Below are 27,557 nucleotides of genomic sequence, written 5' to 3'. Positions count from 1 at the left end.
CTCTCCTGTTCTTAATCTGCAAGGTTCCATCAAGATCACATATCTACCTCGTCAGCTTGTCCTGCTTAACACAAGAGACTTCCTAATTCCCTGATCAGCGCAGAGACCCAGTGCATCTTCAAATATGTTTAAAAACTGATAAGATTTCACACTCTTAGCATCTTCTCCTGTGAGCTCACCTATATTTCTCAGGTAGACAAAGAAGATTTTTTTTCAGTGCATCTGTGGCTGCTAGGAGGAGAGGCTTGGTAGGAATGTTTTATGTTTTTTCTTACTTTGAGAGGTCTTTTTTTTCTCTCCATGAAAAATGTTTAATTAGAAAATAGATTATATTGTGATCAGGATAATTGTTTTGATATGAATACCTTCACCTTAGACCAGGGGTTCCCAGTCCTAGTCCTGCAGCTGCAGGGTCTGCTGTGTCTCAGACCATCACTGGTAATAATAATATATTTTATTTATGAAGCACTACAAGGAAAACTTTATACAGCCGGCATTCAGTTAACTTCCCTCACCTAAATTCTTAGGTCTAAAATGTTCACTTGGGTCTAAATGTTCCAGCCAAATTTTTTAGTTTATGTTTTTGAACCGGTATTTAAGTGCTTTCGCATTTGTCTTCCTTTCATTTGTTCTTGAAGTCTTCATTTTCAGCAAGCAGCTTAATGTTGGTGACGCTGTGTCCATACATGCATTTCTTAGTGTGCATTCATGTCCTTGTCTTCTCCTAATCAGAGTGATTAAAAAGCATGTAGGCTATATATACAGTATGCATTTCAACCCTAATGTGGCCTTAGATAACATGTAATTTTTAGTGTGTAATTCAGAACAATTAACAGTTCATTGCATTGAGAATGGCAAATATGGCTGGAATGGAGACCAGCATGCATGGAAGGACCACAGGACTGAGTGCATGAACCTCTGCCTAAGAGTGAATCATTCAGAATTGGCAGCTTGTTATATTTACAAAATTGTGGTTGGAACCACAAGTAGCATTCACAGGGCGGACCCAGGATCAAATATGAGAATGCCTGCCCAAGAAGATTTCTTTGTCTGTTGAAAGTGGATCATATCACTCCAGCTCTCAGATCTTTACACTGGCTTCCTGTCTGTCAAAGAAATGATTTCAAAATACTACTGTTGGTTTATAAAGCACTGATCTTCTGCTACGTTATGAACCATCCAGACCTCTCAGATCATCTGGGACAGGTCTGCTTTCTGTCCCCAGATTCAAAACTAAACATGGAGAAGCAGCGTTCAGTTTTCATGCACCACATGGGAACAAACTTCCAGAAATCTGTAGGTCTGCTGCAACTCTCAGATTCTTTTAAATCAAGGCTGAAGACTTTTCTGTTTGCCCCTGCCTTTCACTAAACCAAATTTGCGGCTTTTGATTCATTTCTTGCACTGCACTGTAACTTTTATTACTTGATTTTATGCATTCTATATATTCTATTTTCATCTTTATTTTTATCTTATTTTTATCAAGTAGGGTTTTAATTTCAACTCTTTAATAATGTCCTTTTATAATGTGTTTCTTTTGCACTTTGTCTTAATGCTTTTAATGTTTTATGTAAAGCACTTTGAATTGCCTTGTTGTTGAAATGTGCTATACCAATAAACTTGCCTTGCCTTGTTGCTGAAATGCCAGGGTTTCAATATGCTTTACCCGTTGTGTGTTTGAATTTATGTACATTATTTATATGGAATATGCAAAGCACTGAGCATAATTTTTTCCTTTTGACAGCTGTGTCAAAAAAAGTATTATTGCATGGTAACATTTTTAGACTGGGCCATTAACTGTGTGGTGAATATACCAATACGTGTTATACAATGCCCTGATTTCTCTGTGCAGGTCTACCATGTCTCTGTTTGATGCGTGTTGTTTGTCTCTTGCATCTTGAAAAAAAGTCAAAGACAAACTGTAACAAAAAAATAACATAATTTGGGACTAAAAAGATTGGAGGAGGAGTTTGTTCTTATTTGAGCATCCAAGTTTTTGATAATTCAACCCTGGGGAATTTCAGACAGCTGTCTTCAGGGGCTGAAGCCATTGAATAATGAATGTGGGCCTGAAAAGAGGTCTTTTGTTAGATCTGAATCTGACAACGAGAAAAGGATGTTTGAGCTCCAAATCTTCTTACCTTCGTCCCAGACAAGAGAACAAACTTCCCCACATAAATTTAACTTTCAGGGCCTCAATAAGCAAATCTGCATGTAAAACAAATGTTTCAAAAAAGGAAACTTGAACTGCATCAGATTTATTTATTTATTTGTTTGTTTATTTATTTATTTATTTCAGTTTCAGGCATTATATTACTTCTGCTCACAGATAAATTTGCCCTTTGAAACGTATCTCTCTAAGCAGACCTAATCTGAGGTTCTAATCTTGCGTGGTGATAGATACACTTCCCGTCTTCAGCGGGCGAACAGGCAGTGTTTACCGCCAGAGCCCCTGGGGTTGTCAGCGCTGTGGATTGAAGGTACAGGCAGGAGCAGAACTCAAAGCCGAGATGAGGCGTCGATAAAAAAAAAAAAGTAAAAAAAGAGCAGCGGGGGATTCGTGCCGCTGGCGGCAGGCCTGCCTCTCGCGCCCGCCTTCCTCAGAACGCCGTTCAAAGGAGACGATCCGGGACGAGGCTCAGGCAGATCAGAGCCGCTGAGCTGGAGATCACTGCTTCTTTTTTTAACGCTTTCTTTTTATTATATCGGTTTCATCATTTGGTAGCATACCTCACAGTTCTATTGCGTTTTCTTTTCTAATTGAAACTTTTTTTCCACACACCAACCAACATGATCATAATGACATATAAAGGAAAATAAAGAAAATTTGAACACATCAAGACAGAAAAGCAGAAAAAAGAAAACATTAAGAAAGAAATAAAGAAGTGTACACATATAGCTGTGGCTCTGTGCTTTGTTAAACCCCTAATGTTTCACAGATTGGTTATGGTACCTCATGCCACACTTGTATATTATGGGCAACAAGCAATCTGATTAATAGAAACATTACAGTCATCTTGTCAGGTGTTCAGAAGAAGGAGGTAAGGATGGAGAGGAAAGGGGGTTTGGCATGCACTAATGAATTTCAGAGGGAATTTTAGGACCTCCCAATATGTTCCCAAACTCTGGACACAACTCACGGCCCACCTGTACTCCATGCTTTCCTTTTTAATGTTGTTTCTCACAAAAGAAACATGCAGAGTAAAATTACACGACCATCCCCCATCCAATATCTTCCTGAGAACTGTCAGAAAAACGGTTGAAGTGTTATAATTTTTTGACATAATACCAGTGTCTTGGATGAAGTTTTTTACATATTTTGCAGTGAAATTTTTTTTTGTTGAAAAATATAATTTATTTTATTTTTTATTGAATGTCCCTTGTAGTGTAGGTTTCAACATAGTAGAATATATGGTTCATGAGAGCAGTATAGGTAAAATGTCAACCATATATTGCATCACTACATTACTGAGTGCAATGTTTATTTATTTTTAAATAAGGCATGCAGATTGGAATTTGACTAAATAGCTTTTTTGAGATCAGTTAGATTCATTTGTCACTCATGGCTTGTCGTGACACGCTTGGGAGATGGCTTACCAGCGCTCTGCATTTTTTAGTTCCCACCTGACTGTTCGAAAGCAACAAGAACATTTAACCCTGTTGGATCTCGATTGATAAGCAAAGTAACACAGTGAAGCACAGAAAACATCCAATACTATCTTTTTTTTTTTTTTTTAATTAAAAGTCAGTGAAATAGTAGCTGAGCTGCGCAATTAACTGCACTGGAAGACTGCACTGATTGCAGCTGGTACAAGCAATCCGTTATTGGGCGATATGGTCAGGGAGAGCCTGCTGACTAAAGCCCCTCACCCATTGCTTGAAGCCACATCCAATTTGTCACCTAATCATTCCCTGTATCTGATTCACTACAAAATCCTTTGCATGGCCTCCCCACATTGATTCTCCAGGTGTTCATTGTAAAAGTGAATTTTTCATAATACATAATACATAATCTCTCAGCGGGACTCCTGGCTCCTGTCAGTGCTGGCATGGTCCACATTCCTTTATGGTCTATAGAATGCACTGCTACCCTAACAAGGGGTCTAGCTGTCTGCCCACCCAGAAGGCCATCAGCAGCACATATTTCTGTACGCACAACATTTGGAGGGCTGCTTGATGACACCCGTGGTCACCAATCCCATAGGCACAGTTGTCATGCTGTTACTGTATTCGTTTTTTACAGAGCAATTTTCCCACAAGCAAGTGAGAAAACATTTGGCTGCAAAATAACATTATGGACAGGTTTTGTACAGGTTGTATATGGGACAGGGGAATCTAGCCCACATTAAACACATCCCTTACATTATACGCACACTGAGAGATCCCTCTTGCAGCCCACCACCTTTATAGCAAAAAAGGACATAGCATATGGACACTACAGTACACAGAATGGGTTGCATTGCAAACATGATATGAAGTGGTCACCTAAAGCAACAGCAATTATATACATCATATACACTACATTTCCAAAAGTATGTGGACACCCCTTCTAATTAGGTTTTGGTTATTTCAGTCACACACATTGCTAACAGGTGCATAAAATCATGCACATCGCCATGCAATCTCTATTGACAAACACTGGTAGTAGAATGGGTTGTACTGAAGAGCTCAGTTATGCCATCTTTCCAACAAGTCAGTTTCAAAGTTGAAAAAGCCTCGTGAGGAAAGACATAAAGACATTTAAGCTCACATATATTTATTTTGAACTAATGCACACAAAACAATGTGCAAGGGAACTGTTCACACAGAGCTACGGTTGGCCAACATATAAGGGAGACATCTGTTTCTCTGCCTGTGGATGAGATCACATCCTGTCCTGAGTTCCTTGTAACCCAGCAATCCCCAGGCATGGAATTGAACACAGTTCCTTCTGTACTCATATGGACACAGGCAAGAGAGTCTACAAGGAATCAAATCACAAAGCATGGCTTCACTAATGTGTATGTTTTGTGTATTCATGGTAGGGTATTGTATTTTGCTTTACAAATTGTAAATAAATAATGGTACATCACTGTTTAGAGTAAATTACTTATTCTCATTTGTAAAAGTGTTCAGTTTGCAGGGTAAAAGTGTTGCATATTTACACTGCCTGATAAGACTGGCTCGCCTTACCTCAGAAAGTTCACTGCCAACATCTACCTTCACCAGAAGCTGTTATCAGTAGGACTTCACCATATGTGGCATTGATTTTCTGTTCGTTTCAATACGGTCGGAGCACAGTACCGATGTCAGCTTTCTTCCTTAATGAAGGGTTCAGTCCGTTTAGAGTTTGTTGTAGTATTAGGGTCTCTGGCTCTCTAGCCAGTGCTTCAGAAGACAGCAAGTCGGAGAACAAGTCGTTGACTCTCCCCATGAACATCCCCATAATATTCCATCAAGGCGGGTACTACTGTCAATCGGATGACATCCATTTCACACATACTCTGACAAGGCCATGCTTGGGTTTGCCCTGTGATTAATTGAAAAATCTGTTGTGCCGTATGTTAACTTTTGTCTTACCACGAGCCATGGCAGGAGACCAGTACACATACACTCAACAACCTCCCATTAGATACCGATTAAACTACGCGCTGCATGAAATTTTTTTATCGCATCCCAGGAAAACCGTTTCAAAAAACCTTGGCCCGAAATGTGTCATAGTGTCTCGGGCAATTCGGCTGGACGAAATAACTGTTGTGATACCGAATAAAATAAAAGATGAGAGTGCGAGCCTGGTGCATTAAACATAGGAAGGGAGAGCCATCATACAGACAGAAAAATGAGGTGGAGAGGTTCAGACACAAAGCTCCATAGGTTTAATGTCCTGGTTTTAAAAAGTTTGTTCATGCGAATTACTATATAGACCTACTATCACACACCGCCAACCTGTGATTTGTAATGCATAAAATAGGCCTATATATAAATACACTCATATCCTTAATAGAGTACACTAGTAGGGGAGAGCGGGGTATGTTGTCACACTTTTCACTCTTTCTTACATTGACTGGGCACAATACATAACAATGGTATAAATGTCATACCAAATGAAAGAAAGAAGTCTTGGGTACATATTTTGTATTCATTACATTTTCATATCTTATTTCAGTACAAAGTTGTAGACAGTTAAAAACAGTGTGCACACTTGTGACAACTTGCCCCATCAGCGGGTAAGTTGTCACACTATGTCGGGTAAATTGTCACATTGGATTATCAACAAATAAAAACACAACTACTTAATTGTGAATTGTGAATATTGATTTTTTAAATTTCAAATTCAAAACCAAATTCAACATTATTAACCACTGTTGTTTCTACTTCTTCTGTGGGAACCTTCTGACAATACCGGGTCAGAGTACGGTAATTTATGCCAAAATCCCTCGCTGTACTCCTGATTGATTTCTTTTGCAACTTCACCTGCCTCACTGTCTTTAACATTATATCAGGTGGTGTGTTGCCATTCTCTGTCTTTCTTTCATAATTTCTAACCATCTTTCTTCCTTCCTTCCTTCCTTCTGAAGTTTCTCTCTCTGGGGATTAATAAAGTTTATCTATTCTATTATTCTATTCCTTCCTTCCTTCCTTCAACTCATTCTTTCTTTCCTTCTTTCTTTCAAAATATCACAATATCACAGTGTTTTTTGAGAATGTTCTATGTGCCTATTTATATTGGGGTAAGTTGTCACATGTGACAACTTGCCCCAAAGTCATTGAGACAACTTGCCCCAAACTGACATGTGTGCTAATGTTGGCTAAATCTCAAGGTTAGCTCAACATAGGACTGCAGCTAAAGTATCAAAAGACACTTTAATGTCTCCTCTACTCAGTACAAAAATATAATTTTGAACATTCATACCTAACAAAGTTTTATTACATAAAATGTAAACTGTCATTTCTTTACTTTTGAAGGTGAAAAATAAGAAAATTGAGCTCACCTCAGAATAGAGTGACTTTGACCACATGTGAACAGGATTTTGACCATAGAACATGTTGTCACACAAAGTAGCTATTTAATTTTTGAAATAGCGCCTTTTCTGTTGGACGTATGAACAATGTGACAACTTACCCATGTGACAACTTACCCCATTCTCCCCTACTAGTACACAGGATATACTATTCGTAAGAAAACTGTTTAACCCTGGGACTTTTCGGTTAGTTGCAGGTATTTCTCCACCTACCTGATGATTAATTATATCCGTCCCTTTCGTTCCAGTGCAGGTAATATCGCAGAGCATGCCGGTGTCAGTCGAGGAAACCGCCGATTGGAAATTTCGGAACGCCATCGCAGACGCATTTATCAGCAGCTGCGTACCGGCATCTGGTGACAGCTTTTCAACCTTGCTGTAAATCACAGGGGCTCGATTGGACTTCCAGGCTGCAAAGACTTCATCGCTGTAATTTATAGTCATGCCTCCAATTACATGAATTGGATTGACTGTAGTTTTAGCCTGTTAGTCATCGATAAAAATGCACTGCATGATTAATAGCTCCCAAATAAATCAGTAATTATGCATATGGCGCTTCCCTACCATTGCGCGATTTGATTCTCGGGAAACCAAGTGGGAAGTCTGAGGTTCAAAATCAATCATGAAACTGCTACAATAATGACTGTGAGGAATAATCACAGAGGAATTAGAGGTATCACAACATTAGATGTTTCTGAGCGGTCTATACACCAAGTGATACGCATCACATTCCAGTCATATTAGACCTATGTCTCCAACGAGTACATTAGGGCATCATACATATATGGTTTCAATGAACAGTATTTATTTACAAACACAGTCAAATAAAACATTCATTTTTTTATGCTGTTTTATACAAAAGGATTTGCTAATAATATACAACACACAATATCATACACAAAATGGGAAATGGCCTAAAACATCCGATATACTGATGTTTCTCTTTGAAATGGGCTCTTTCCTCTTTTTGTAAAGAGGTCCATTATAATAACAATTACTGGACTGTGCAAAACATGGATATTATTGCATTGCATCCAAGTAATAGTTGTTGCATTTATAGTGGTGACAGGTCAGACAAAAGAAAAAATATAAATAAAAAACATCACAATAACAAAGCAAACACCAAGACTATCTCTCAAGACCTGAATCTTTTTTTCTCATCTTTGCAAACGTGTCTGTTCTGTTGTCAGAATGTCAGTGAGCAGGATATCAGAAGAGCAGAACTTACTGAAAAACAATAGATATATTGACCAATAATGTGAGAAGAACAGAAAGATCGGTCCTTTAAAAAGCATGTGTCCAGGTGTAAAGGGTCTCGAGGTGGACAGAACGTTGCAGTCAGTCAAAAGCAGGAGCCTGACGAGCACACTCGACATCAACAATGAGGCATGATGGGAAAAGGCAGACACACTGCCCCCTCTTCCCGCTCTCTTCCTCCATCTCTATACCTGCTGCTGGCCTGTCCTTTGGTGGTCATAATGGCTGTCCTCTTGGACCATCCCTGGTGGTCATCACATCGTTTGTGACGGCCACTTTGGTTCCTGCTCTAGTAGGGGTACTGTTTCTGCTTCTTACCGGCAAAACAAGCCAGCCAGGTGCACACTAACATGGCTGCCAGCGCTCCTGCTCCTGTGCAGTAGTAGGCCCATCCAATCTCACAGGAGCCTGCAGGCAGAAAGATGCAGAGAATACATAGATGGCAGGGTTGCTTAAACAAAGCCAGCTTTGTCTACTATTTATTATTTAGTCAATTTGCAGGGATTCTTAGTCCAGAGTGAATTACAGTTTAAGCGTATTCAGCTAGGGTTGATAAAACAACAATGCAAAAAATAAACTTAAATAAACTCTTAGCAAGTATAAACTTTATTGACCGTGCTTTTGATTTAACCATGCTTTGGATTGTTATGCATTTGTGTGTGCGCATGTGCATATGTGTGTGTGTGTGTGTGTGTGTTTGCCTGCACGTGTGTGTGTCTGTGTTTGTGGGTATTTTTGTATTAAAATACATCAAAATGTATTTTAATACAAAATACCCCAGAAGTAAATGTTTCAGAATAAACAGAAAAATACTAGTTTTAAAACATTTATCAAGACACAGTATCTTGTTAATGTAAATATTTTTGAAAAAAAATATATTTTTAGTAGTAAAAGGCATAGGACCACATGATTTTTTCATGTAGCTTTTTGGTAAACCCCAGGTTTAGTAAAAGACCTCACTAACTCCCTTCATGCCATGTCAAGTCTTGTAAAGCTTGTACATACAATGGTCTACAAGCAAGCAATAATGAAGCACTTCCTAACTGTAATGAAACAAGGCTTTATGACTTGGAAGGGAAATAATACTGATCAGGGCCAATTTTGCCATTACCACAGAAAGAGTCTCAGTTTGTCAGGAACAAGAACATGAATTATGAAGTGAAAACAATCCACCTCCATCTGGATATGAGAGCCAGAGCCAGGAGCTAGATGCGTGAGATCTGATATGCCTACTTATCTGATTCCTGTAGTCATCTGTGCATTTTTACATAACATGGGCACTGTTGCCAACACAACACAGTAGTTTCTCTGTTTGGTTTATTGTACAAGTGCATAATTTTCAATAAACCAATAAAATGACCAGTGAAAAAAGGATTGTTGAAACCCATTTAGTCCAAGTATTAGTTTTCACACACATCAGACCACACATTCACTTGTTTTCCACTGTTCAACTGATCATAAAATGACAAAAATAACATACCGGTTTGAATGTTTTTTATGATTTCCCATGATGACATACGAACAAGTATGTTGAGTGTAAAAGTAAAGAGCTGTGAGCTTTTGCATCAATTTCATTCACAAGCTTTTGTCATATGTTTACTGTTTTAGTCACCACTCCCCCCTTTTTGCATGTATATGCACCCCCACATTCCATTGTATTAGTTCTGGTTGTGCTTAGGTAGTGTACAACTGGAAACTGTAAAGGGGCTTTCAACAACAGGGTTCACACACAGGTACTGACAACAGAATATAAGTTGACAGGAATTAATTTAAGCATTTTCTAAACACCATCATAACTTACCTGAATATGACAAGGGTTCTGGGCTGAATTTATGAGCTTTCTACTAGTTCCCACTGGCCAGACTGAAGTGCTTGAAACATATTTGCTCCAAGCAATTTCTAACGTTTTTGTAGTCTACTCCTTGAAAACATGCTAAATGAAACATGGCAAATCCCAAGTCACAATTTTATGACTAGCTACATAATTTGCATACAATTCAAGAGTTTTGAAAGAATTCTGAGAGACCACAGATTTTTTTCCAGTTTTCCCAAATTGGTTAATTTTTTTTAAATATTCCCTCTAGTAAAATTGTGAAGCATTGTGTGACAACCTTTTTGTTAATGGCAAAAGATTTAATGGAATAAAGATTTATTGATCAGTTGATCCCCAGGGATGTTTTACAGCTGCTATACACAAAAACAAGTATAGTTCTTCCTTGTTTGTAATAATGGAGTCACATACAATTGCCATTCAAGTGTAGTTTCCCAGTAATTGTTTTGATATTTAAATAGTTTAAACTTGCTTGTGTGAGGAAATGTCAGGTAATGTTCTCTGTCTTTGACATAATGGCAGTACTTCAAAAACACTTCATTTCTATGGTTTATTAAGGAGAGGCCTGTGCAAATAACATGGTAATTTTTCATTCACATGATTGCACTGAGTTTCATACAGGAAATGAGTCCTGTATTGATATTGGCTCATTGGCTCGTGTGAATCATAACATTCAAGGTCATGTAAATGCAAGTAAAACACTACATTTAGTCCAATAGTTAATCAAGCTAAGACTCATACATGAAAAAGCAAAAATACGATGAGAGTGCTTTGTTGTTTGTCAACAATAGAAAAATAGAAAAATGCTTCTTAAGTATAACATTTGTAGCCTAGAGGAAAGGCAAAATTGTATAAGTTTTGTTGGTCTTGGCCCGGGGGTGGTGGTGGCTGAGTCAAACCTTCCAAACAATTTACGTACCATCCATCAAAGCAAGAGGGATATATGTTTCCAAAATTGCTCTATTTCGTAAGACATTTGCTGATACTCGCTGCTGATACTGATAAGAGGACATTCCAAATGCTGGAGCTGCCACTGAAAATTTACAAGGGAATATCACTCCAATCTGATGTGTCATCATAACTTACTTGTAACTCAATTGTTTGGCTGATTTATGTATTTCATGCTGTTAAAAAATTGGTGTAAGGCCAACAAAATCAACTGATTTAATACCACTTTTTATCATTTTCTGGTTTTAACTGTCTCGCCTGGTCAGTATTTACTGCTTACGACAATGACATAAACAAAGTCCTGAGACAGAAGAGTTCATTTTCTACCAGTTATTTTGTCAAGCCACTCAAGTTTGTATTTAGCCTTCTCCATCCAAAACCCTGCCTGAAAGTAGCTGGTCTGTGCATGTGTCAGGAGGCAAATAATGTCAACATGTCGCCGTCCATCACGGTTGTGACTAGAAAACAGATATCTGTATTCAACTGCGTATCTCAACTGTGAATGAAAGCAAATAAATGCACAACAAGACAAAAAATATTGCTCAAGATGGACCTTCTTTCCCATGATGCAGGACTTTGGGTGACTGTGAAAGCAAAAATCTTTCTAAGCCATAAAATACCGGGTTTCCCCTTCTGTTTTATGGAAAGATAAGAAATGGTAATCAAATGTAATGGGCTTGACTGCAAACCTGCACGATTAGCACTGATCAGCTGGTACAGTATAGTAGGGGATTACACAGTGTATGAGAATCAGGGCTCAGGCCAGTTCCATTTCAATTTAGTCAATTCAGAAATTGAAATGAAAAACAGAATTAATAATAAAAAATCCCCATAGAAAATTCATTTAATATCAATCCTGATGGAAATACCATCTCCACATTTATCACATTTCTGTAATATGACTGGGCTTCGCAGTAAACATTAATATTTGCTTAAGATTTGATTTTGGGTTTGACACGGGAGTCAGGTAAATACAACATCTCTTTGGCTGCTAGATTTATTGCACCAAAAGACTGCTTCCCACTATAAGCACCATTCTTGCAAGATTCCATAACAAGTCATAAAAGGAAACAAGTTGGTGGCAGAAGTTTCTAGCGATGCTGCTTTGAAACGCTCTGCGTTCCCCAGGCCATGATTCAGCCCATGTGAAAGTGCACAAACCAAACCAGCCCTAGCGTGAAGGCTACCTCTCTGACGACCGTACAGGAATCTCACAATGCATGTCTAAACTGGGTTGCTATTTGCTTTTAATATCAGCTCAGGGCTTCAGAAATTCCATTAGACATTTGCCAAGTGACTCTGACCACAGTCACCAGCATTCCACCGGCACACTATGATATACAGGGGAAAGGTTAAAGAACTTCCTCAGTATTCATTACACAGTGTGGCAGCCACACTTCACCCACGAGTGCCATCATACTACCCTTCTTTCTCCTTAACATATAAGCTTTCTCAACCAGAAGCCCTTAAGACCTCCCTGGTGTGACATGGCACACGTGCATTGCACAATGCGATAGCGCTTTTCTTTGAGTTAAGCACAGATCTCCAAATTTTACACTGAAGTGCGAGGTTTGCTTCGGTATACTGCGCGGCAAAGTGCGAGACGCGCACGGCCCAGGCAACGCACACACAGCGTCCACAAGCAGCCCGCCGGCAGCCCACCGTCGGCACAGCTGCGAATCTGCCGGCGTTTAGCAAATCAGCACTAGGGTTGTGGAGAAGCAGTCGAAATGAAGATCAGTGTAAAATAAAATAAGAACAAATAAGCAGAAGAATGCTGCTGCTACGCTCAGGCCAGAGTAGTGTAGATTTACAAAGCACAGGAGGAATGAAGGCTGGAACCAACAGTGGTCCAATAGGGGCGAAATGCAGTTAAGGATTAAGATTTGCTTTTTTGTTGAGGCAAGTAGAGTGCTCAGGCAGGATCTGCTCAGGTGCAATGCACAGTGTTTGTGCAGAGGTGCGGGGGCTGTTCTGGCACAGGGCTCTGGGGAGATCACGGTCTTCGGTCCTTACCCAGTTCAAACTGATCCGAGCTGTTGCTGCAGGTCTGCCGGACCTCCTCGCTGTCCCATCCCAGGGGGTACAGAGCGCACCCTGATCCAATTAGCAAAGCTGTAAAAACAAAGGGAGCACACCGTTCAACACATATGAAGCAGTAAACATCATGCACGAGACATAGAAACCTGCCAATGGTCTCATGCTGGCAAATTCAGAGCTGCACTTAAACAGAAGAACCTCTGAGATATGAACAACGAAATGGAGATTGTACAGTAACTCGCAACTTTTGAAAGTGATGTGAAGATACACCAAATAAAAAAATTTGGCTCCTTTATTGATTGTAAATGTTTACATCTCTGTAGCCTGATTTTATAAAGAGGTTACTCTCCCATTGTGGCGATAACTGGCCAGCTCATAACACTAAGGTTTGTATCTGTGAAGTTCTGCTGTATTTAACAACCATTGCGGAGTGCTCCAAATATGAATGGAGATGGTTGCAAATTGTGCCATCTGACTGTATCAGTCAGATATTAATATTTTTAATTATTTTATTAATAAGTGCTCTGGGCTTATTAAGGAACATTAACTATCCTCTGCGTGTCGAGCTCCATGTTGGGCAACAGCGATGACTTAAGAGAATCTTTAATCCTATACTGGCTCATGTTCCCATCCCAAGGGGGAATGGGTGGTATTTTACGACATTATGAACTGTGACACTGTGCCCCTTTGAGGGGAAACACAGAGTGGCACTATACATTCTGCTAGTTTCAAAATGGCCTTTAAATGAAAGTGCTTGATTGCATTCGTGTCTCATCTTGCTTTTAAAATGTAGCAACAGGTGATAAGGAAATTATATTATTATAAAAATTTCTTTTTTGAGAAAGCAGGTCTTCAAAATTCCAGTACTCCAGCATCACTGAAATTCATTCTCCATGAGGTTTCTGACAAAGGTGTCTACCCAATTTGCATGTTTTGCCATTTAGAAAAGAGGCCAAGAATGAGTTATACTGTCATTTAGTGACATCTAGCAATAAATCCATCACTCCTGACAGTTGAGAAGGCAGAACAGTTGAGAATACTGCACTTACTATACTGCCGATCTACTGTGTTTATTAGAATTCAAATTTTATTATAAGTCAAAGTTAGGGACAAATGTTGATTGAATGTAAACCTCGCTTTGATGAATGTTTCTTCAGCGTTCACTCTAATGGTGCATTCATTGCTATCTGAGCCTCATACAAAAAATGTGCACGAACAGAACAGCCCATTAAATCTTAGGAAACTGCCAAGGATATAAACAGAAAAGCAAAGCAATAACAGGAATTACTGCTAGCTCTTCGTGCCTCTGTGCTGTTTAGAACTGTGCAGGCTTACCTTTTCAAAATCTTACAGGACTACAAAATATCAAAGAGCTAGACAAACTATTTCCCCCAGATTTTTGATATACGAATCTCTGTATAACTGGCATGTTTTACCATCTAGAATTTGGATGCAGACCCAGCACCCACAAAGAAGTGGCGGAACCAAAGATTTCCCACTGAGGTGGGAATGTGAGGAGGCGATGATACCGCTTTCCCACGCCCATCTCTGCCTGTACAGGCTCATGACACCCTCCCCAGCATGAGCCAACAGGTCAAAGGTCAGGGTCCCAGAGACACTCTACTGTCCGTATTGCAGTTCTGCTTCAGTCAACCCCCGCAACATCCCTTCATTAGCAAGCCTAATTTGTGTTGCACTAATTACACCAGGAGGCAAAGTATTTAAGCGGTGTTCTACAGAATTAAAACACACTGCTTGCCTTTGGCCAGTCAGTCCTGCACACTGGGCATCTACTCTCTTTCTCAGTCCTAATTCAGCATTTATTCATTACATTTATGCACTTGGCAGACATTTTAGTCCAAATCAGCTTACAAGGCCATGTGGGGAAAAACCAGCAACTGCACCCGTACAATCACCAGAACAGAGTCCACTGTAACACATTGGAAATGTACTGCAAGGTTGATCAGACTCATGCCAAAACACAAGTGGGTGAAATGAGATATCAAGTGTGTGAATGCTTGACTCCACAGGCTGACAACAAGGGCTGCACATGCCTTGGCATCTGAACAGGTTCAGAGTGATAATTTTAGAAACCATGTAAACTAGACTGATCACCACTCACAAGAATAGGGGTGGTCATGTGTCCTGTATTAGACAGGAGGTCCCCTATTTCTGTTAAAGAGGGTAACACCCCCATATCCATCCCACATTATACATAACAACCCCCCACCCCAAACAATGTCATCACATCTCCACCAGCAACAATATAACAATATTGAATCTGATGACCTTAGCCTGCCTCTGTTAGGTTGTGTCCATTAATTTAGCAAGAGAATCTTGGCAACCCTACACAGCTCCACACTGCTAAGGAGAGTGGATAAATCCAGCTCGCAGTTACACTTTCTATGTTCACAGAGAACCTGTGGAGATATCATTTTTGAACAGTGAGTGAGACTGTGCACATCCTTCTGGACGCATTTATTGCTTTCTGTTTGTTGGGAGCCCAGCTGCACAGTAGAGGAAGGGAGCTTTTTCTGATCCCCGCAGGTGGGGTGAAGGGAGGTGCTGGCCCGTTGTGTTTACAGGACTTCCAGGTACAGAGGGAAAAAAGACTTGTACTCAGCCAGAAAAGCTACAGTGGCCACAAGTTGCCCACTAACAGCCAGCCAGTAGCTCAGCTGACCGACTGCCAGAATTGTGTAAATCAGGGCTATGAGGCCCACTGGAGCTCAGTTCAGTCGAGGCAGCGATGATAATCAGCTGGCAGACTGGCAACTGTCACAGACAGTCCTCTGATTGGTGCTTGCTTGCTGTGCTATATAATTATTAACATTCACATTAAACACATTTTTTTGGTTCTTTCTAATATGCACTTACTTTGACATGTTACTGAGCTCTATGCATTTAGTCGTAAACACGTACAACTAACTGAGTATTTTACACGCAGCAGAAAGGTGATTTTCCCTCACTTATTCCACACCTTATCTTGCTTTGTGACTGGATGAGCACTGCTTGCCGCAGAGTGTATAATGAACACAAAAGCAGTTGCCACTTCTGCATACTGGCCAATGGGCAGCTGCTACATTTGGCGTACGAAGGACTGAAACATTCCAGGTTACATAATGCGATCACATGCACCCAGTCCAATATTCCGCTTATTTTGTAGCTGGCAGTTTGGAGCAGAGGAGCTATGGTTCTGTAATGCCATAACAGCGAAGATTACACACAATCAGAGATTTGCTTTCAAGTCCTCAGTAAATTTGATTGATACAGAGGTATGTAGTTTGGTGGGTACGACACAAGTTTGGGGTGTGACTGTGTGATAGGTTTCCACCCAGTGCCTCTGGCGAGATAGAGGAAGGAGGAGAGGGAGGGAGGGAGGGAGGGAGGGGAGACACAAAGGGGCCATATCTGGACATGCTGCTGTAAAACACAGTGGAACAGAGCCACCTGTAAACCTCCCGCCCACACTGAAATGCACAGTCCTGATTTAACACAAACTGGGCTAATTTCTCCCCCATAACCACTCTACCCCAATCACAGAATTCTTCACTGTAACATGTGGGTGATACAATCCTTATTGAAATGCAATATACAGCAATATACTGATATAATGCTATAATAACATGTATTATAATGATTAGATATGGCATCAGAGCAAACATATAAATACATTTATCATCGTATGTTCCAAAACTTCCATGTATTTATGACATACTTCAATCTAGTCCTTTGCCTTAAGTAATTTCCAGATGATGACTACACACCGCTAAATGTTTCTTTTAGCATAGCATTCACATGGTCTCAGATAAGGTGACTGAACTCAGGAAATGAATCACTTCTCCCTCAGGCCACGGGAGAGGCCATATATGACCCAGCTCGAAGGAATGCGATTAAGAAAATGCCTAAATAAAAACAGGTTGCAGGGTGGCGGTTTTATACGTCTAAAACGGTTCGGTTCCTCGCTGAATAAAACAGATTGCACAAGCCTGACAGAAAGCATTCTAAGTCTACAAATGAAACAGAGATAAGAAACTGTATCGCTATATGAAATCAAAAGAGCCAAAAGCAAGGAAGACACTGGCAGAAAGAGTTCAAGCATTCATCAGGAACATCACATTATAAATGCTCTCATTTTTTGGTCAGCCCCCCAAGCTGTAATCTATGCAGTGACAGTGGCTATGACTGCACACCCCTTCTTCTGAATGTATCCATTAAATGCAGTCTTACTGCATGCTACTGTAAATAAATCATAGCTGCTTTCTTAACCAAGTTATACTTAGCAGGCATCAGCCAAGGTGCTATAGTTAGTTAAAATTAGTATGTGATTGTGTAAAAAAAAACACAATTCAAGTGCTGGTTATTTTCTGGGAATTTTCAGGCATGAATCCATAATGACCTGAGCACTCTCGCCAAATAAGGATTAAATCATGTCAGAATTCTGGGTAAATGACTTTGTATTTTTAGTTTCATTTTCCCACAATAGTTTGTACTGTTCAATTTCCCATCACAAGAAAAAACATCTACACCTCACTGTGTGCACAGCTCCAATATAATGGCTAGATGCTGAACACAGTTATTGCTTTAAGGGCCACTGCACTGGCCTGCCTGTTGAGCTGTGCCTCCCGACTGAATCTGAAATGTCAGCCTAGCACGGTCCACAAAGCAATACCACTTTCAGCAGGGGGACGCACTCTTCCCATCACACTGAAAGATGGTAATAGTAGAGCCAGTGGCTGGAACAAACGCTTTATCCAAACAGTACGATGTCTTTACTTTTCTCTTTAGGCTCCATTTGATCATCCGGCATCTCTCCCTGCCACTGCCCCCCCCCCCCCTCTCGTATACATGCCAGAATTCCTTTCCCTGTCCCAGCCATTCCAGGAATGCCTGTGTCTTTTCTCATTATTATTTTTTTGAACAAAATGTGAACAGGAGCCCAGAAAATCCCTTATATGAAGTGCTACGCCCTTCAGGAATGACATTCAGAGAGGAGAAATGGGGGGGGGGGGAGAATAAGCCAGCTGGGCCTTTGCGATGGAAGAAAGGAGAAGCGTGAAAGGGTCAGCCGCGGGCGGCTCAGTTCAGCTCCGGTCCTTTGGGCGTGAGCAGAATGCCGTAGGAGAGAGCTGAGAAAAGCGGGAAATAAAACAAAACCGCAGAGGAAGCGCCAGAGAGTGCCACAAGATACGGCCATATACTGCAGATATATTTGGAATGCCTCAATATATTCATGTGTACTGAATAATAAGCACTCCAAACAAACATACAATATATGCTAATTTATTGGCATTTTTGCTGAATAATACATTGCAATGGCTATATTCATATTCCATTGAGAGCAAAGTGGAAATAACTGTTGTAGTCTGCAATGTATTTAACATGGATACATCTCTCAATACAAAGTGCATTATATCGAACATTTCAAGTAACAGCTTCCTATTTCACAGGTCAGTGTGAAATGCTGAAAATGTTATGAAAACAAACAGAAATTTGAGACTGCCAATATGATGGATCTCCATAGATGTCAGAATATATTCTCCTTGCGTGAGGGTGATGGGCTCTCCAGGATCAGCGACGTGTACCCCCATTTATGATCATGGCATCCCCATTTTACATCTTGGTCTTAGAGTGTGCACATGCAAATGATGGGCACACCCTCCGACCAAGGGAGATAAACACAACTGAGCATGTTTCTTGGCCTTGTTCATATGAACCCACACCCTGAACTGGCCAAAGGAGGATGGGCTACCCCTGCTTAGTCTGGTTACTCCCAAACTTTCTTCCTACATTCCTTACAGGGCTTACGTTCTCTGCCACTGACAAGCATACGGAGACAAATTCTTAGTGAAATGTGTTATATAAATAATATTTGATTGACCGATTGATTGAAGTGTGATTTTTCATTTGCATTTGTCTGAGTGTTTCAAGTGTGGGGAACTCATTTGTTAACAGAATTCAAAGCAATTCTGACTCCAATCTGCACGGCCAAACACTGTTATCAATCACGCTTTCTAAAACGATTTCAGGAAGCGCTTTAAAACTACGGTCTCACAAACTCACAATAGACTCTGACCTCATCGCTACAGCATACAAACCACTAGCCACTTCTAGGGAATTTGTATGTAGATCACATGCATGGAAAAAACCCTGACCCGAAACCTTAATCCTATTTAAAACTCAATCCATAAACCCCTTGGCCTTAAGCACTTTAGCTTAAGGATTTTTTTGTAGTATCAGTGAAAAAAATAAGAAGAAAAAAAACTTTCCCAAGTTGGCTCCCCAGACTCAAGCTAATCAGCAGCTTCCATCCACTCCTATAAATCAGACTATATGGGTCAGCGTTCCCCCAATCACAGCCCTGGCCAGGAAATCAAAGCACCTGCCTTCAATCTAATTAATAATCATGGATATTCAGTATCTCACCTATAGATGGGTCCAGGCCCCTTTAAGGTGCAGTGGAAATGATTTATTCCATCTCATTTTTGTTTAATACTAGCCAATAGTATTATTTTTGGGGCATATTTGTGGCACAGTCACTGATGAAGACCACTTCTTGAAGAACTCTATTTGCTTATGTTTAATGAGGAACAGTGTCTAAGGCGATGTGTGCATGGAACTCTGAAGGAAAAACATAATCAACAAAAGGCAACTATGGTTGTTAAAATGCATATTCCTAGATTGCGATATCCATGCATTACTTAGAAAGAACTGGTGAGGAGCTCTGATTGCACATTTCAATCTTGGCAAGCACGCTCATTATACCTGGCAAGTGGCAATGCATATTTGTCAACAAAATGGTGCAAAGAGCACCATAGTTAGATGAATCATCCTTCCCCATGTTCTTGACAAACGAACAAGTGCACGTGTGGTGTGCATATAAAGAAGGTCACAGGTCTGAGAGCTGAGTGGTTCCAACAGTGAAGGGTTCTTCTGGTTCCTTAATGATGTGGGGTGCATTTTCCGGCACAGTTTGTGTGCACTCATCCCTAATGGTACAGCATCTATTTCAAAGCCCTTATCCACAGAGCACATGCAGTCACCCAATGACTTGCTGAGCATGACAACAATCTTCTCCATATGCATGGCGTTCTCAGTCATCAGGTCTGAACCAAATCAAGGATTTATGTGAAATTCTGGAATGCCACTCTATCAACAAGACATGAGATACGTCATTTTCTCATCGAGTCCCATCTCCTACTGCAAATTTCCAAACACTGGTAGAATCTATGCCACAGTAAATATAGGGTGTTATGGTGGCCTGTGGTGGCTCAATGCACTACAAACTGACTTCATATAGGTGTTTCCAACTATCTGGCCCCTAGCAGTATACAGTATATTCCATTTCTGTAAATTAACAGGTCAGGTTTAAAGGAATGGTTAATGAATACAATAACATTAAGAATCAATTATTATTTTGCTTTGCTTTTATTATTGTTAACATGGCCACCACTGCTGCATTGTCTCCATTAGAAACACTGAAATATAATTTCTTGAGTCTCTTTTAATATATTCTAGAAATCACTTGAGGTCGTCACAAGAGCAAATTTAAATCTGGCCTGCACATTATGACAGATTAATTCACCCAAACACCACACCCCTGGATGGACATTAGGCCCTGCATCTATTTTATATGCTAAATTATGTACACATATGCGTGAATGATGGGAAGTCTCGTTGTGTAATCTCATAAATTGTCCTCCTAAGACTGACCCTGTGTCCAGTAGGGGGCGGGGAAGCAGAAGGCACATACATCCCCTGGGATTTTTTCCAGCAGACTCTTTAAAAATTTCACATCATTAGCACACAGCCATCAACACCAGGAATAATAAATGACATGACATCACTGTACTGGGTTACAAAAGAGGAGCTCCACAAATCATGCAGTATGTTGGTAACAAGCTAAACCATGGCAATAGCAATTCATGTTTTCAGGCTACTTCCTGGATGATACCCTTAGGGAGCCAGGGAGTAGAAAGCCTTCACCAATGATCTTTGGGTTCATTGTATTGGTCGTTGCCAACATACTCTGTAAGAAGTGGAGCCCCACTCTGTTTTCTGTAAAGTGTAGCTAAAGAGTGGACATGGCTATCTTTTTGTATTTTATAATCCCTGACCCCAAAAAATGTGAGTCCTCCATACTGTTTCTCTCAGACCCCAAGTGGGCCCTGTCCTCGGTAGCCTGTGATCCTGGCTTACAACAGGACACCCACAGGGGAGCCCCCCTCCCCTCTCCTTTCATCCTGTGTTCCCGTCCAACCCCCAAGCCCAGCAACCCTGCAGAAGCTCAGCATCCCACAGAGCAGGGGGTACAGGAGAGACAGCTGTACCACTTCAGGATCCACATCACCTGTCGGCTCGAAAGAGAACGAGAGACTGAAATCTGCTTCCTTGGGAGGGGGCATCCGGAAGATGGCAGCCTACTTGATGTTTTGGGAGCCAAAACAGGAGGTCTCTGCAGGGGGAGGGAGACAAGACTTCCCCCGAAGTCATGGAGTCTTCATGTTTTACAGGAACTTCTTGCCTGTGTAACTAACCAATCCTGCTACACAAACATGCCACCCGTCCCAACACCCCCCCCACCCCCCCACCCCACACACACTGTGACACACACACATGCAAGAGAGTACAACAAACTGACCCCACCTCACGCATAAACACACAGAGGGCAGTCAAACATTCTGATCTCACCTCACACACACAAGGGAGTCTAAAAACTGATCCTACCGATGAGGAAGCTTCAAGACTGGAGAAGGTAAAATCAGACAGAACGCAGCGACACACTCACACAGATTTACTGAAACTCCTCATATTACAGGAGTCAGAAGAGTATGCATGTTTGAACAGTACAAAAGGGGTAATTCCCCAGAGGCTAGAGCTAAGATTTGGGCTTTCGTGAATTGTATGAGGGCAAATTAGCAAAACACCAATACTGGCCCAGATAAACAAATCAGCCAGATGCCATCGGGAACACAGCCGAACAATGAACTAATTAGATGCTCCTACATATATGCCAAATCTCTCTCCCCCCACAATGAGACATTTCCCCTCAGACAGTATGAAACATTTGAGAAAGTGGAGCTTCATCACCTACAGAAGTTAATTCATGCACTTTATCTTCCCTCACCCCCCCCCCCACCCCACCCCCTCCCCCACCATCATTAAAGCACCAATGGGAGACCATGAAGAAACATTTTTAAAGGAATAGTTCCATCATATAGTATATTGGGAACTGCAATTCCCACAACCAGAATTCTCAAAGAGACTTCACAGATGTAATACTTTAAGAGAGATTTCTGGGATAGGGGGATGGCATCTGAAAAAAGGCCCATGTGACTGGATTCTTTCAATGTCTGGGTCTTTCACCTTGTCTACAAGTATTGTGCTTGCTGCCTTAAGCCCCTTTCACACATGAAACCTACAACTTTGCTGGGTTCAATTATCTGAGTTAGATAGTAGTTTTATCCATTCACACATAGGTCTCCTGTAAAGACAAATTCTGTGTTGAGTCTGTTCACACAATATGACTGTTCCGAAAAGGCCAGGCAGTATCTCTATACCCTCAGAAGCAATGCAGAACAAATAATGTTATGTTAGTTCATCTTTAAATCAGCCAGATATTTCACTGAATAAGAGTTCTGGCAAAGAAGTGATAGTTTGAAGCTAACATGGTAACATCTTTAGTCAATATAGCTCAGTCATATGATCCGAAACAGCTAACATTAGATTAAAGCTAATCCTATCTGTTTATTTTCAGTTATTTTGAGAAGCAGCTGGACATTGTGAGAGCACTTGTAGCCTTTTTTGTTGTAGCCTTATCACCAGTCAGTGACTCCCAGAGCTGGAGTTGGGAACCAGGCCATATATTACAGTGAAGGGAGAAATAGCGCTTTGGTTGTTATTAAACAGCTTTGAAGTCATCTATCACTCTGATCTCTTTCATGGCTAACTGCATCCAAAGGTCTATTTGTTCTCTCCCTCCTCCCCGGGCCCAGAGGAACTCCTGAACCTCTGGAAAGGGGGCAACGAAGCGCGTTCCTGGCGACCCAGATGGTCCTGCCAGCACTGTGTCATGGAGAGAGACAGGCCACGGGGTAGCTGCCAGGAAGAGCAGCAGGGATTCCTCTCTCAAGACAAGATGCAGGCTTACAAAGCCCCTGTATTTTGTGCAGACACACACACACACACACACATATACACACACATAAGCCATACACACACACACTGTAAGCATGCACACATTCAAAAAAGAGCACACAAAAACACACAAGACACACACAAGCACATACACACGAACTAGGCACACACACACAGACACATGCACATTCACACACACAAACCAGGCACACACACACACACACACACACACCAGACATATAGCCTCCTCTACTTATGTACTATCACAAAAAATTCGAAAAGCAGCACAAAACATTCCTTTTTAATTTGCCTTTTAATTGATTCCTCTATTCTGCTCTGTTTTATTGCTTATTCACATTTTATTTTTCATTTTAATATTTTATTGTTCTTCATTTTACATTTAATTATTTATTAATTTTTCATTTAAATATTTTATGACTATTTTATTTTTTATTCCCTTTCTTAATCTTGTTTTATGTTTGTAACTTGTATAATTGACTATGATCATTGTGCTTTCCCTGTCTTCCTTAGCTTTTATTATTCCTGTTAAGCACTTAAGCTGCATTCTGCATGAAAGGTGCTACACAAATAAAGCTGCTATTATTATTATTATTATTATTATTATTATTATTATTATTATTATTATTATTATTATTATTATTATTATTATCATAGTAGCCATCAACAGTGATCTGACAGGTTTAAAGGTCAGGGCTAGCTGAAGACAGGTTTGTCCTGGGTCAGCCCCACCAATCTTGTTGAGGTTTTACACGATAGACTTACAAGCTCTTCCTAAAGCAAAAAATTTTGGAGCTGGGTTTGCAAGAACTGTAGAAGTTCTCAAACTGTGAAACCACCAGAGAGGCAAGGTGAGGTAACTGGGCTGGAACCTCAACTAGAACAATCACCACAGATCTCTTCCTTCCTCTGACTGTGTGGAAAAAACAGAAACCTCAAATCAAGATTTATACAGGGAGGACAAAAGGATCTGTGGCCCCATCATAAAGCACTGGAGTCAATGTGAATTGTGACTCTGTTTTTCTGGACACGACTCTGTGTCAGCTCACTGGATTGCCTTCTTCACACAGGGAGTAAGGTGACACCTCCACACACCTGCCCTGAGAGTTTGCTACCCAGCCAGCCATCTTACCTTTTATACTGAAACTGTACTGACACACAATTTCCTGTATGTGTCCTACTTGATTTCCATGGCTTTTTAAATCTATTGAGTGCAGATTCCTTGTTCATTACTCCTTTTGTCAAGAGGGATTTGAGTATCCAGTCGATACGGTATCTGACATTTCAACCCCTTATATTTTCTCCCAACAGTTTACCCTGAAGGATTGATTGAGACATGTGTACAACTTAACACATGAAATAAGACACTGCAATTAAGACAGAATGCCTAGAGCCAAAAAAGAAGAAAAAAAGGCAACACCCACCTTTGGTCCTTTTATTTTTAGCCTTACTGACAGAACATTGAAAAGACCCTTCTTAGCTGATCTGAGCTGCATCCCTGGCTTGCAGGGTGCTAGAAGTTTGAGTAGTAGTCAGGGATTAAGACATATTGGGCTTTAAAGGTGAGCAGTAACACATTAAAAGGAATTATTAAAACTACAGGAAGTTGCAAACAAAGTGGTCAGTGTGGTTTGGTTACAGGTGGTCAGGAATAGAGTGACGCCTATCTTTGTACATCACACCTCACTGTTAAACATCTCAAATACCCAGCAAACTACACAAGGTCACTATGCCAATCATAGTTCAACAGGCGATACCGATTTACCACCAAAATACCAAGCATAATAAGGGGGTTTTTCAGCTCTTATGGGCTGGTTTAACTGGCAATGTCAAATTAGTTCCCTCTCGCAAGGATTCTTCCCTGAATTTGGTTTCTTATATGTAATGCTGATGCCTTTGAAAACCACTGAACCATCTGCACACGTTGACTTAGTTCTAAGAGAGTAACGCAGCCATTTCTTTAGTTAAATTCCATTGAAAACTCATTTTTGTTGAAAACGAATTGGGGAGGGAGAAACGTAAAATCTGTTTCGCAAACTTGCATCACAAAACTTGCAGCCGTCAAAAGTGTTCGGCCTGCGGGGGCTTAGCTTTATGATCTACGCTGACTCCGAGTGTTCTTTTTTTAACCACAGTTTGAAAAATCCCATGCAGCTGACTGAAAGGTACTTTAATACACAATGTTATTTAAGTCCTAAAACTGCCACCCAGCCGGATTCATATTTTCACTCCTGCCAAATGTTCTGAAAAATTCTCAGCACCTTCAAAAAGCAATGCTGTTACACATATTCTTTTGACTGTGAGTACAAAGTTTGTGACAGGGCTTTGTGAACACCAGTATTAATGATACTGAACATTTGTGACAACAGAAGGAAATCATTTCTGCAGTTTGATTCACGTCAACAATATCTTTACTTTCCCTTAATGCCTTTTGAAGTATATAAAAAGTCTGTTTCCTGAAAGCGTTAAGAGTGCTTCATTCCAACTGTGCAAAATTTATGTTATGTAATTAGCTTGTCTGTCTATTTTTCAAACACTTGTTTAGATTGAACATTGCATTCTAGACTAGCCTACTTGGCTTGTTATGACAAGATAACAGACAGTCTATTGCTCATGTTATAAAAATTTCTGCAAGTGAAATGGCATACTAATTACCATCATACAGCTGGGTGTATGAAACAATTGGGGGTAATAACATATAGCTACTGTACCATTTTGGGATTTGGTTTCTTTGTATCCAAGTATATTTCAGGGATCATCCACACTTAGTTTTCATCTATAACTGGAAATTTGTGTGTTCTTTCTGTGGTAGTTAATCTTAAGGTCCACTTGTTTGGTGCTATTTGTTTTACACTTGGAAAGCCTAAAACATAACCTTCATTGTACTGATAACCAGACTTCTTGGCCTCTGTCTAAGGGAGTTAATGTAAACGGCATATCCTGTGTCAGTTTTCACTTTAGCTAGAGTAAGTTAGAAATTATTCTTTACTGAGTAGACTACAAGTTCCAGTCATAACATTTTTTCTGTTTATATAGATTTTGAAAATTCTGTACCGTCAAGAAGAAGCTGGAGTATTGAGAGAGTGCTATACTAGAATGTGTACAGCTATGTACTGCATCTTTGCTGTTTTCAAGCTAGCTGCAACCCTTGTCAAAAGTGACTTCTGAATCTTAGCATCATTATCCAAGTCAATACCTAAATAGCCACTGAAGAAACCTGGATAAGAACCCAAGGGATACAACAGCAATGTTCTATCTAGGATTTGAAGTCTGACTTCCCAAATCACCAAGCAATATTCATACATTAAAGGTAGAAAATGGCAAAAGGAGAGACTAGAAAAACTCATCAAATCCCCAAAGCAAAGTGATTATTTTGTGAGCTTCTTTTAAAGCTTCTTACAAGCTTCTTTGTCATCCTCCAACATTTCAATCTCGAGGAACTGTTACACTGCACAATTTATCCCCCATAAATGAAAACTAACGAGTTGTAAATTACAAAATTTCATCAAGTTATAAAAAAGAGAATAAAAAAAAAAAAAATGGTAATCTGCTCCTCTCCTACTTCAGTTATGCGATCAGATTCAAGATTCAAGGGTACTGCCCGAAGCCTAGAGGAAACCTGTTTGAAAACTCTTTTCTGATCAGTCTAATGGTTCATAAATTATACAGAGATCACTGGCAAATCCTCAATTACTCCTACTCCTCACTCACTGGTGCCACTTAACAGTCTACCTGAGTTTGAAACACAGCAATGGGTAGAACTATAGTGTTACTGAGGGAGCATATAAAATGTTTTGGTGTCTGTTTGATCAGGTCTTGAGCAATAAAGCCCATCTCTTTTATCCTCCATGTTTCAATGTTTTTTGCAAAACTTACAAAAAAAAACCCTGGAAATTTCAGTCCAACAAAAATTCCTTGTCTGAGGAAACTCCATCATGTTCAAGAGTGGAATTTATGCACAACATTCGGGAGGAAGGAGGGAAATTCAGGGGAATGTGGACAATAAGATGGAAGTGTTAAAAGAAGTACGAGAGGGAGCTTAGAAAAATTTAATTGCTGTGTTGTTGGCTTTTTCCACCAGCCAACAGTACAAGACTACTCCACTGTGTCTTTTTTTGCTTGTGTAATTGCATATTTGAGTGCTGTTCTTTATAAGTACAACACAAGTATGACTCTTTACCCCATGTTTACTGTATGGAGCATGTTTACAACGCTTACATAATTACCAAGTATTGAATATCTCCACTGGAGCCAGGAGCTTGACCATCATTTTAACATTGCCAATGTGGAAAAGTACAGAAACACCGCTTGCCGATCCCAAGGTC

The 27,557-nt window shown here is 40.3% G+C and overlaps 1 protein-coding gene across 1 annotated transcript in view; it reads right to left on the bottom strand.

Annotated features, from left to right (window-relative positions):
• Positions 1–7,786: 7,786 nt before the first annotated feature.
• LOC135263521 (LHFPL tetraspan subfamily member 6 protein-like) overlaps positions 7,787–27,557 on the bottom strand; it is a 43,325-nt gene continuing 23,554 nt past the window's right edge. The window contains exons 3-4 of the mRNA XM_064351648.1: positions 13,054–13,152; positions 7,787–8,666 (exon numbers count right to left, since the gene is read on the bottom strand). Coding sequence (XP_064207718.1) covers positions 8,548–8,666; positions 13,054–13,152 — 218 coding nt within the window. The 3' untranslated portion in view covers positions 7,787–8,547. The remainder of the gene's footprint in view (positions 8,667–13,053; positions 13,153–27,557) is intronic.

This window comes from Anguilla rostrata, chromosome 9, assembly GCF_018555375.3.
Source record: "Anguilla rostrata isolate EN2019 chromosome 9, ASM1855537v3, whole genome shotgun sequence".
Taxonomy (NCBI): domain Eukaryota; kingdom Metazoa; phylum Chordata; class Actinopteri; order Anguilliformes; family Anguillidae; genus Anguilla; species Anguilla rostrata.
This window is presented reverse-complemented; position numbering and strand designations above follow the sequence as displayed.